A 13,021-nucleotide genomic window follows, 5' to 3' on the forward strand; every position below is an offset into this window, starting at 1 on the left:
GAGCCCAGACATATACCCTCCAGAAAGACTATGCAATGTGGTGAAATTATTTAAAGAAAGGTATTAAGTGGATGTTGACATCAAGAGTTTTGCTTTGGATTTCAACACCTTGAAGTTACTTTAGATCAAGAAGTGATACCACAGAAATCCCTGTAGTTATAAGTATTGAATACCACCATGTTAATGTAGTATCTAATAACAAATCGGTGCTTTTCAAAAAATATGATACCAGAATCGAACCTGGCTGAGATATAGTCGGTTTCATTCTGCTTCTATAGGATTCAGTATGAGTTTAAGTCCAAGCTCACACTACAGGACGTTATAAGAACAATATGAGAGCAGTCACTCACCACCCCGCGCTCTTTTTGGTTAAGTTTTGTGGGGCTTTACTCACGCAAATCTGTCATCCCTCCCTGAACCTGCGCTCCCTCCTCTCCAAAGAAGCAGCGGTGTGTGTCTTGTGTGTGTTTGTTGAGTGTGTATGTTGAACGTTTTGGGGTGGTGGAGAAGGTGGGTTGGGGGTGGTGGGGGAGCTGGTGGGTACTACTCATATCGTCCCACCTCCCTCTCTCCCAGTCAAGACGCTCCAAAGTTGCGGAGCGCACCGCGGAAAACTCTCCAAAAGAGTTTTCAGCTCCTGCTTCAGGACTGCGCCGAGCTGCACGGACACAGGGGAAAAAAAACGTCTGAGAAAGAGGCGAACTAAGAGGTGGAGAGAGTCGGCAATGGCAAAGAGGAGGAATGGTCCTCCAGCCGAGCGACACATGTGAGCCCAGAGGCCACCGGTAACGTAAACTTTTTTCTTTTTTTTTTTTTTAATTCCAAGAGGGAAGACGGAGAGAGGGGCAGAGAGCACCGAGATAAAAGGTCTCCTGGGAGCTGAGTGTCACCAGTGTCCGCTCACCTCGACACGATGATCTGCCTGCCGGGATTCAGCTGGGTCTTCCTGAGCGCTCTCCTGCACACTGTGACACCCTGGGGCGCAGAGCGACCGGACAGACCGAGGCAGTGCGAGGCGCCAAAGTCGGTGAGTCGCGTTGGAGCAATCCATCAAACCAAACACACAATCCGACCTGACATGTATGCGATGTGACACTTTCTTGCGCCTTCAGAGCTGAAGGAGAACAGTGACACTTGTCAAAGTTTTCCTAAGTTGCAACTGGCTAGACTAATACACTGATTTATAGGCTACATCTACAGCAGCTATGTCCCCAGCCTTTGAATTTATCATAAAAGTAAAATTTCATGATCAGGTATAAGGTCAAAGGTTACGATCTTTTAAAAAAGTTGAATGTCTGATATTATTAGATAATAAAATGATGTGCAATGAGATAAAATGGTGATAAAAGCTGGAATTAAAATTTAAATGTAACACTATTAACCGGATTCATGTGGACTACCAATGCAGATCCTGATTAAAACCAGATAATAATAATAATAATAATAATAATAATAATAATAATAATAATAATAATAATAATAATAATAAAACATTTATGGATAAATAATAATTGTTGAGGGATCTAACGCCTTTAAACATGTTGGCTCGGTTATTTCTGACCCTGCTCTATGAGGAGATCCGGGCCTTAGAAATCAAAGATGTAGACTATGCCAAGAGAAATCCTTACTGCTCGCCAACTTTATGGCTGTTTATGTGACAAACGCAAGTGGGGAACACCCACGGGTGACTTGACTTCATTTGGAAAGAGTTTCTGACCTTTCTGAAGTGATCGTGTTTCAGCGTAGCACTCGGCCTATTAAAGCACTTATCGGGCATATTGGTAAAATTATGGATGTGGGTTGAGGAAGTGCAGCAGCAGCAGCGCAGAGCAGCCAGTCATATACAGCCTATACACTCCAGCTCAATTATTATAACGTGTCTGCCGGTCCGTCTGCCTCCCACTGTGAACGCACATGATGGAAAGAATGGGAGTTAATCAAAATCATGACTGCAAACGCTTCTCCTGGAGAGAGCGAGAGAGAGAGGGGAAAAAACACAACTGAATTAAATATATGACCGCTGCAACAGAAAGGCTTTAAAAATGACACTTGGCAGCTCTGCCCACGAGCGTGCACGATGCTGAGGTGGTCATTTAGGAGTCGTTTGGAGATCACAGGCTTATGTTTCATTAGTGCATTACGTCCTACGCGCGGATAACGGATCTGTTGTCAGAGATCACAGAGGGCTCCGTGCTCCTCCGCTTCGTGTGATTTGTAATGCGTCAGTACAGTGGTCTCTGTTTTCTGTTAAGAGCAATTTTCCCCATAAAAAGGGAGTCGGGGCTCTCCAGAAAAGACCACGCAGCTTTAGCTTCAGACTGTCTCCTCAGGAGGACTCAGACAGGCACACTTTCCACGTCGAGAAGCCTCCACTCATGGGGGAGGCCTAAAGCGCACAGTTTGTACGTGAAGAAATGACCGAAATGCTGCAGGTTCAAAAGAAAAAAAAACGCCTTTCCAGGTTTCCATGCCTCACAAATATGATGAAATACGTACTTATGCATCTAATGCCGTCCAAACCCTCCAGGTTCCCCTGCAGTGCCGTCTGAACTCGGCCAATGTGAAAATTCAATTAGAAACTTAGGAACGGCTTAAACACGTCAGCGTACAGTATGTGCGAGGGCTCTGAAATTAAATATAGCACTTTTGATTTATTTTGTCTAGAAGGAGGTTGTGCCAGAATATGCTGTATGTTCTCTGCAGTTAATTATGATGATAACAGAACATCCCGCAAGAAGACTCCACTGGCGTTTGGCAGCTATTTGAAAAGCGTTGGCAGTGTGCAATATAATTGGAACACAGCTGAGGGAAATCTTGATTAAATTTTAGAAGTAAACATTTTCTAAGAATAACTTTATTTTACAGTAATGGGCTTCATCCCTCAAATGCCTGATTACACTGTGTCTCAGAAGCCAAAAGTTTGATATTGTTTATAAAAGCTAATTCTTTTTTTTCTTCATATTTGAATAATGCCAACATCAAAGTCAAAGCACATGCACAGCACATTTTCATAGCTTTTAACAAGAACCATATTTTAAATGCAATAGAGCCCTTATGTTCATTTAGAGCGGATGTGATAATTTAATTTACATTGTGACATTGTTTTGTGTAAAGATAACCGCCATAGACAAACACTTCCTGTAATATAAACCGTAAAGGACAAAAACAGTGTTGTACTTGAAGCTGTCAGCACTACATCTCCCTGCCTGGTGAAAAAAAAAATCACAAACAAAAGTATCACAGTGGGGTCACAATGGAGAGCAGGTTTCTTTCAGCTTTTGGCTTTTATGAGCTCCAGTGCAGTATATTTGCACTGCAGCCTTCAAAATGTTTCCCAGGCCGAAAGAGGCTTAGGCAACCATGGTATGCACCTCAACAATACACGGGGGTCTGTTTACAGCCCAGAAGGCCCCTCTATAAACTCCCTGCCTGCACCACAGCAGCAAGCCCTCGCAGCACAGCCCCGAGCTGCCGTCATCTCAAAATGGTATTTCAATCTTTAACTTGTTGACCCGAGCCCATGAGCCAGCTAACCACAATAGAGGAAAAATGTGTCAGCATTAGTTTTAAAGCAAGTTGAGCTACTCCAACATGATGGCTCTGGTATTTTTGTTTCCTTTTGCTCTCAAAATCTTAACCCTCATTTTTTCTCGTCTTTCCTCTTCTCCTTCCTCTCACTCTGCCGCAGCAAAGTGACATGAACTCCTTCCTGTGGAGAATAAAGCGTGCGCCTCCTCATCCACCTTCGTACTTATTTGGTACCATCCACGTTCCCTACACACGAGTTTGGGACTTTATCCCCGACAGCTCCAAGCAGGCTTTCCACAAGAGCCCCAATGTTTTCTTTGAGCTAGACCTCACCGACCCTCTGACCATCTCCAAGCTGACGAGCTGCCAGCTGCTCCCCCACGGGGAGAACCTCCAGATGCTGCTACCTCGGGACCTGTACCGCCGCCTAAAACGCCACCTGGACTACGTTAAACACATGATGCCTTACTGGATGACCGCCGACCAGCGTGGCCGCGGCTTGTATGCTGACTACCTTTTCAATGCCATCGCTGGGAACTGGGAAAGGAAAAGGCCCGTGTGGGTGATGCTGATGGTCAACTCGCTGACCGAGTGGGACGTCCGGTCCAGGGGGACACCGGTGCTGGACCTGTTCTTGGCTCAAGAAGCAGAGAGGATGGGGAAGACAACAGGAGCAGTGGAGCGGGTGGAGGAGCAGTGCCACCCCCTCAATGGGCTCAACTTCTCTCAGGTAAGAGGAATAAACTAAGCATGTTTTTTTTCCTTCTTTTCATTCTAGCATCTGAGTCCTTGTGTGTACACAGCTGGAAGAGCTGGAGAAATTGCAAGGGCAAGCCAGGCCTAGAGGGGGCATGAGAAGATCCTATGATTGTGTATCCTGTATCCCTCTGTTTGTAGTAAAGTAGCTCTGAGGACAAGAAATAGGGCTCTGTAATCCACTGTGAAAGTTGAGTGTATGTGCGCAGATTTTCGTTGTTGCACCTTCCCCAGGAGAAACAGTCAGAGAATGTGGGAGAGTACAATATGAGGAGGAAAAAAGGCGACTAAAACTTGTCTGCGGGAGACAGCTTTACGGTTATGGATGTCCCTCCACCTCACTGAACAAACACACTCCACAGCTGAATCTGCAAAGTGAGTTTCAGGCTGAGCAGTGCACATGCAGAAGAGATAAGAGAAGGTGAGAGGAGCAGAGAGCTCTCTCTTTCATGAGTGTGGACTGTCTGTCTAACTCTCTGTGGTAACGCACTGCATTTAGAGACTGAAAGATGAATATAATAACCTATTTATTTGACGAGTAAAAATGTAAGGAGTGGATCCATCTTTCATTTCTTGTGTCTTGATAAAGAAACGATGGGAATATGCATCTATTTCCGGAATTTGTCAGATGAAGGTCACCTATAAATTGGAGGTTGGGGAGCATTTTTCAAACCCTGGGAGGTCCCAGGAAAATCTGTGATGAGCAAGAGGATGATGCTGTGTTCTGATACAACCTTTGATCAATATGACAGAAGAAAAAACATCTCAGCGTGTGTGTGTGTGTGTATGTATTCATAACCCAACACATGTGCTTTGCATGCACGGCACGCCACACACGAAGGCATACTGTAAGCATGCAAAGCTCCATACATGCACATTGGCAGCTCAGTGCAACAAAATCTGTGAAGACTTAAGCCTCCATGTGACAGGTCGGAGGGCTCCGGGGCTAATTTGAGAGTCAGTGGGCTCCTAGCCTCTCCTCTTTCATCAACACCTCCTAACTACGCTGTCAAAGTCGCACTGCTTGCCCTGCACATGCCTGAGAGCTTTTCTGCCCCTAGAAATAAGCTCAGCAAGGCACACATGCTTCTCAGCAATGAAGAGGACAAGTGGTAATGCTGTTAGCGGGGCTTTGCAGCTTTCGAAGTCTGTTGTTTCCTATACGTTTCTGTGTTATTAAGGCATTCATGTCTCTTGCCTTTGTCATCTTCGAGGCAGCGTCGGTTTCTGAACTACTGCTGGCAGACGCTGACCCTAAACACAACACAGTTTTAAATTACAATGTAAAACAGTGCGGTAGTAGCAGTGTCCAACTTTGGAAAACAGTGTTTTTCATTTCTAGAGAGCTTCTGTTTGACTTCCATCCTCATAATCGATCGTGAAAACACAGGCAGAATTGACTGAATTTACAGAGGACAGTAAAACCTTTACAAGACAGGTGCTCAGATTCAGATAAGAGTTTTATTGTCACGGAAATTCAATCAAAATTGGATCACGGATAAGTTGAATTTCACCCCAGCACAGCACAAGTACCACTGAACCTCTGAGCTTCCAATCCCCTTGTTTCCAGATATGTATGAGAACAATTCAGAGCTGAACTGAAACTGACATGGAAACCATTATTCTCAATTATAATAATTTGTGATTTAATCTGAACACTATGGTTGATTGGTTCCCTCCATGCTTGACTGTAACGGCGATGAGGTCAGAAAAGGATGGATAGACAAAGAGAAAATGCGTGGGTGGGAATCAGAGGAAAGAGAAGTGATATAGTGGAGAGAGAAAGGCAGTGATAGAGACTGACCGGGGAGCAGAGAAAGTGCAAAGGCAGCCGTGGGGTTGAGAATACAGGAGAGACGGATGTGTATTGTCTCACCGCGAACGCTAATCTGAAACATGAGCAATTGTTAAAGGGAGATCTGAGTTGGGAAGCGTTCCAAACTCTGCTGGCCCACGTATTATTTATTCCCAATAAAAAAGTAGCTGCTTAGAATTTGCTGTAACTTTGCACTTAGCGTGAACACTGGTGATTCATCATCTATTGTGTTGGGGATTTGTCATAGGCACCTGGAAGGAGCTCCAGCACTAGTGCGAGTCACTGACTGGTTTGTGTAGCTCCACAGGCTGTTGCCAGGGGGACATGTGACCTCAGAGGACGTCGTCTTTGTACAAAAAAAAGGGGGACACAGCAAATACATCATCCTGTGTGGGATAGGCGAGGCCACAGTGAGCATTTCAGTGCAGTAATCTGTTTGTAGTGGTGATGTTGGTGGTAGCGTAGGAGGGGACGGAGAGACGCTGAGTGTGCCAGAGGCCTCCCTGTACTATTGTGGTCTAATGAGACCTCTGTCTGTCTGAGATGTCTTTATGGTCTCTGTAGGTGTGGACGTCATGTCTCTGTGAGAGGGAGGTTAGAGACCTTGGAAACAAAGGCGGGTCCTCCTGATGCATGGTTCTTCTCCAATTCTGTGGAGTCCAATGGAGGTTGACAGCTGGGCGGGTCGGCTTGTACCAAGAGGGTTCAAGTGCCATGGGTCAATATATTCCTTTTACCTCATGGGTGGATTGCTAAATAACCATCACGACTTATCAAGCAAATGTATAAATAATGACCAGGAAGATGAAAAGTCCTTTTGCTGAAATGTGCTGAGGCCTGGAGGCCTGTGGAAGGATCTCAGTGGTCTCCGCATCCCATCGGTGCAGCATACCGGTGGTGCACAGTACCAAACCATAGTGGCTTGTTTCCACCTAGATACTGTATATTGTTGGAGCCAAGATGTGGAACAAGAATGGCTTTGGTGCAAGGCTACTTTTGGGAAACTTGAGGGTGGCTCCAGCCTGTGGGCCTCTCTCACACTCACCAAATAAACACCCATATTTATTTTCACTGGGTCGCATTGCAGCCGAGGCCACTGGCCCATGTCGGAGAGAAATTACATCACATTGGTGGCGCCTGCCTCCTGGGCAGAGGTCAAAGGTCACGGTGGGAGGTGGTGTTGGAGCCGCCGAGCAGCGGAGCGGTAAGGAGACTGGCAGTCTGCTAGGGTCAGTCTGGGCACTGCAGAGCAGGCAGGCAGCGCCCAATCTGATAGAGTACCTGGCTCAACCTCTGACCAAGCCGAGTTTCCATCAGCGTGGACTACTGTGTGTGTGTTTGTGTGTGTGAGAGAGAGAGAGAGAGAGAGGGAGAGAGAGAGAGAGAGAGAGAAAGAGAGAGGGAGGCTGATGGTCAGTGCTGTTGCCTCAGGGCTGAACCGGGTTAGGGCTTTTAGGGGATGGGAGGGTGGTAGGTGACAGAATCTGGTTTCGGAGCCATGTTTACAGCTTCAGTGACAGTCTGATGTATCTATTTCAACCAGGCCAGCTCCTGTGCCATCTTTCCTGCTGGATAAGTCTTCCAGCTGAGGCCTTCTGTCGTAGCCTCACAGGTGTTAAGATCACAGCAAAGCGCAACAATGTATTTAATTACGATATAAACATTTGATGAGATTTATTTTTCTGATTTATGTTGATTAAAATGAAATGTACCCATGTGGTTCAGTTTAGGGCTTTGAATTAGATGAACACAGTCTGTGTTTTCCATTATTACTATGAATTTCAGTGTGATTTGTGCTTTGTAATTCAGATTAGACCACATAAAGTATATGGTCCAAGGACAAATTGCTGATTTGAAAATGATTTTTGAAACGGTAAAAGTAAAATACAATGCATGACCAGGAGGAATGTTTTCCTCTGTGCAGATCCAGAGCTCTCTGGCTTTGCGTGGCAGTTACTTGATGAGCATTTATGGTAAGTAGAAAATGGGCCCAGGGTTGTGAATGTCTCCAAAGGCTGGGCGAAGGGTTGCTAAGAGAAATTAAATCAAAATAAGATTCTCATGCGTCGTATCAAATCATGCTGAATGCTTTGTGTTCCTTGGACCGTGTTCACCTAAACAGGACATCTTTAAATGGAGGAATTAAGTAACATCCAACCTTACCCATATCCAAATATTTACATTCCGTGACGGGTGTGTAAGTTTGGGTTTGAAGGGATGTGTTGGCCGCAGCGTCTGACTGATGGAAAAAGCGATTCTGAGTCTGCACTCTGCTCCTCTTTTTCTCTGACCTCCTCATTCCTTTTGGATTTCTGCTCGGCTCTTCTTGCTCCCTATCTTTCTCACTGACATGTCCCGAGGCTCTGGTTGTCTCATTGCTAACCCATTGCTCATCCGCACACATACATACACATCAACACACACACACACACACACACACACACACACACACACACACACACACACACACACACACACACACAGTGAGTGGAAAAAGAGGAGGAGGAAGAGGAGGAGAAGGGGAGAAGGAGATTACCTTTAAAGTGTGCTGGCGACGTGTATCCCCTCTTTAAGCATGACATCTGAGGGTGTTTCACATCTAAGCCATAATTACCTGCACAAATATGTGGAAAACTGTGAGGCAACACGTATCAGGTCGATCATCTGGTCCTGTCGGCAGGCAGACGGCAGTCCCACTGTTGCACTAATGACTTAATAGGTCCCTTAATGACCAAATAGCCTGCTGCCATCCAGAAGCACTTAGACAATTATGTGCTGGCCAGAACACTGCAGGCTGACGGCGAGGTGAAGAGGCTAGATATGGACGCTGAGGAAACAGGGGCACTGTGCACTTGGCGACTGTATAAATTACAGCTTCTTTTATTCATTCATATTTTGCAAGAAAAACGCGGGGAGAAAAAAAAGAAAGTTAAAGCCATGATTGACTTTGATTGCAGGCAGCAGACAGTAGTTGAGGGAAGAATGGTACAAAGTGGCTGCAAGAAATGTTCCGTTAAAAGTAAGTGCCACAATTTGAGTGTTTTCTTAACTGGAAAAACTCCAGTCAACTCCACTTTCTCCACTTACCGCCACTTACTCATGTATTCAAAGTTAAAGGAGGCAAGTTTACCAGCCAGTAATTCATGCTTGCAAGGTGCGAAACTTTGATCTTTGTTCAAAAACTTTGCTAATTAATGGTGATTTATTTACTTATCTCCTCTTTCCTCCTCTATAAACTTTGCATTGTCTCTGCACAGTGAATCCAACAGAGGTCATGTCCCTTCTTACTCTCGAGTACCTGAGAGCACGGAGGTAATGACTCCACCACATTGTCACTGAGCTGAACGCCACTGACTGAGGCAGCGAGTAAAGCGTGGCAGGTCGGAGTGCTCCTCCATACTTTAGTGCTCGGTGTGCCAAATCCTTCCCTTCTTTCTTCGCCCACATGCTCCCTTTGGTGGAGAAAATAAGTGATCCATCCTGCTTAAATTGTAACAGCCTCACGTCACACTGTGGATCTATCTTTACTCTTCACTCCTCTTCTTCTTGCTTTTCAAATGAGGACCAAAGTTGTTAAGTGCACACACGCAAGCTTTGCACTCGTGTTTTTGTATAATTATTTTGTCATCCCAACAGTGGAAATTGCAGCAAATCGAACTGTGGTTCAAAGTGATATCCTGCAGGCAGGTACTCCCAAAGACATGCAAATACACACACACGCACAGAGAGAAAGAGAGAGAGAGAGAGAGAGAGAGAGAGAGAGAGAGAGAGAGACTATGATTCTTCATTACATATTTTGCTCATCACAACAAGGGAAACTGCAGTAAATTGTACAGGGCTGGAGGTTGTTTTCTATGGGAAGGGCAGGTAGTTTCCAAGAAGGCTGAGGTTAATCTCAGGTTGTCTGGGCCAGAGGCTGATTGATCACAGACAGGAATGTGACTGACTGATTTCCTCAGAGACCCACTTGGCCCCTCTGGAATGTTGTTGTCTTTTGGGACGTTGTTGTTTTATAACCTTTGTTTAACCAGGTTAGCCCAGCGGAAACCACTAGATCAAAGTGCGTATCTGTGATGTAACATGTGCACTACTGAAGGTTTGGAGTGACATTTTATCCAGCTTTAACTTTGAGATGGGGCTTAAATGCAGAACAACAGTTTACAGCTTGTAAATACATGAAAATCATTCATTGGGTGTTAGTATTTTAACCGCTTTTTAAACCTTCATCTGTATCAATCTAAATTACATCATATACGTAGCTCAGTGCCATACACAATTGCACACAATTAATCACATTTGTTATCATGGTTAAAAGAAATCAGTGTTGACTGCTTGCAGGTAACAGGAAGTAAACAAGAGACTTCCATGTCAATATTTCATCATTGATCCATCCCACCACCCTGACCTGCTGCCACTGACGATGTTGCAACTCCCAACACAGTGTCACACTGTTTCCAACTGTGGAGGACATCTGTGGTGTGGCGCTTAGTGATGGGAATCCCCTCTCTTTACTGTGACGGATCATGTGGCTCAGCTCACCAATAAGAGCCGGCTCTTTTGGCTTCCAAAATTCTTTTAGTTTTACTACTTTTGCCTTTCATGATTCATCCGCTTTTAACCTGAAGGTATGATCTATGTCTGTCGTGATGTTATTGGTTGCACGGCACATACATCATTACAATAACACAACATTAAGTCACAGTCGGTATGGAGTGCCTGCCATCATTTTGGCTTGTATTGATTTACAGAAAAAAAAGAAAAAAAGCTCTACGATATCACCAGACATGGTTGCTCATGCAAAAAGAGAAATAAATAGTTATGTAAAGACTGAAAAAACACAGCTTCAAAACTTGGCTCCTTATTCAAGTCTGCACAACTCACCAATCACTGTGAACTGAATCTGAATGTTAACTTGTCAGGTTTTTAGAAAGGTCTGACGCGATTCACAAATCCAACAAGCTGTTCTGATGAAACATACTGGCAGCTTTAGTCTGCTTCCAAACATTTACTGCTTTAAGTGTGTGATCACATGTTGTTCAACCACAGGAGATCTGCTGCAAGAATTTGAGCAGACACAGACGATTGGGCCTAAATGGGACAAGTATAGTGGTGGTAGAATAATAATGTTCTGATTTCTGTCCACACCATTTATATTGAAAATCACTGAGGAACTTGGGTTTAACAACACAACAGCCATAAATAATAACTTGTGTTAGTGCTAATAAGCAAGGGTCATTGGAGAGCACCGGACAAGTAACCAGACAGTGCGATGTATTTATCTATATCACCCGGTGTGGTGAACATGGAAAAAAAAGACTTCCAGTGCAGCATGGCATGCAGATTTCCATGTTGGATGCTTGGTGGTGCGAGATGAACTCAGCGTCTTAGACTGCCTGTGACATCAGCCACACACACCACCACACCTCTCACACACACCCCAGGCCAGCACTCATAAATAGGTGCCAGTAAAGAACAACTGCATGTAGTGTGTCAGTGTGTGTGTGTGTGTGTGTGTGTGTGCTTTGAGACCGGCTTGTCTGGGATTAGGTAGCATTAGCAGAGTCCTCTCACTGAACCTGGGTTTAATGTGACCCATGCGTCTTTCTGCCCCCTCGGCCCTGTCCCCATTATACACAACCCAGTGGACCACTTCAGCTCTGCTTACACCCTGCCCCTGCACCTCTCACCTCTCTATACCCTCTTTTTTTCCCCAAAAACACACATGTTCATGCTCATTTTCACTCTCACACCATTTGCATTGTCCTGCAAGTCGAATAATAATGTTTTATGTTAAGTTTTTATGTTCTTTTATCCAGTCAGATTTGTGGGGAGCACAAATGTCCCTTTTATTTTGCAATATTGTCTGCGACACTTATTCAGGAAAATAACATTTTGATTCTCCTACTGCTCTTAGAGCAGAAAGGAAGTGCTTTACAAGAAGTTTTCAAAAATGACCACGTTGCCACTGAGTTGCACACACCTTTTAACATAGGTGACGGTCACCATATAGGTTCAGCAACTGGGAACTTGCCATAGTCTGCAATAATGTAGCCTTTTCAAAATTCAGTTAAAGCTTCAGCCCAAGTTCAGATTTTATAAACTGGTCTTGTTGTTAAGTTAATTCAAAATGATTTAGTTTAAGTGAGGCTCGGATGTGCAGAGACACATGCTCTTTGTCAGGAAGGAGTTGATGGAGTTGTTTGGCCTTGTAAACCATTGATGTCATGCTTGTAAGAACTCAGAGGAACTAACCCCAAAGACTGCTTTTTTTTTTTTTTTTTTTTTGCTGCTACATACTGAGTGTGCATGTGCTCAACTTGGTCCCTGAGTCCCTGACTGAAGTGAAAACTGCCAGTTGTAGCTCTTGAAACAAGGCTCCACTCGTAAAATTTATTAGGGAGTGCATAAATCCTGTCATTCGTCCTAAACCCCCCCACCCTCCTGCCTCCACGCACGCCCTTCACACACCTCTCCATCTAAGAGCACCTCTTATTTGTAGCAGGGGAAAAAAAGAGGCAGACAGACAAACCCGCAGAGCAACAGGCAGGCAAGAAGTGAAGTAGGCAGTCATAGAGAGAGTGAAGTGTCGCACTGAGGACGGCTGGGCAAACGGACAGGCAGACAAACAGGCGGCCAGGAAAGACAGCAGGTAGAGAGACATGGAAGCTGAGGACAGGCTGTGGCACCATTAGCAAGATGTCAGACACACATGCTCTGGTACCAGTTTTCACCGTTTTACAGGGACTGAGGTAAGTGAAAGTACAAACACAGAACTTCACAGGTCAAAGTGAGCTGAGTCACCAGTTTGAAAAATGTTACCGTCTGTTCTCAGTAGCCCTCCTCTGCGCTCCGGCCTTGTTCCGCCCTATGACAAATAACAGAAGGATCTTTTTGTGGTTGCACATGTGGATCTCTCTTTAT

At 44.9% G+C, this 13,021-nt stretch overlaps 1 protein-coding gene across 1 annotated transcript in view; it reads left to right on the top strand.

Annotated features, from left to right (window-relative positions):
- The first annotated feature begins 524 nt into the window (after positions 1-524).
- The window catches only part of trabd2b (TraB domain containing 2B), a 67,581-nt gene continuing 55,084 nt past the window's right edge, over positions 525-13,021 (top strand). The window contains exons 1-2 of the mRNA XM_085774171.1: positions 525-1,027; positions 3,689-4,258. Coding sequence (XP_085630297.1) covers positions 914-1,027; positions 3,689-4,258 — 684 coding nt within the window. The 5' untranslated portion in view covers positions 525-913. The remainder of the gene's footprint in view (positions 1,028-3,688; positions 4,259-13,021) is intronic.

Source organism: Trachurus japonicus, chromosome 4 (genome assembly GCF_045865225.1).
Source record: "Trachurus japonicus isolate A0001 chromosome 4, Traja_1.0".
NCBI classification, from domain to species: Eukaryota; Metazoa; Chordata; class Actinopteri; order Carangiformes; family Carangidae; genus Trachurus; species Trachurus japonicus.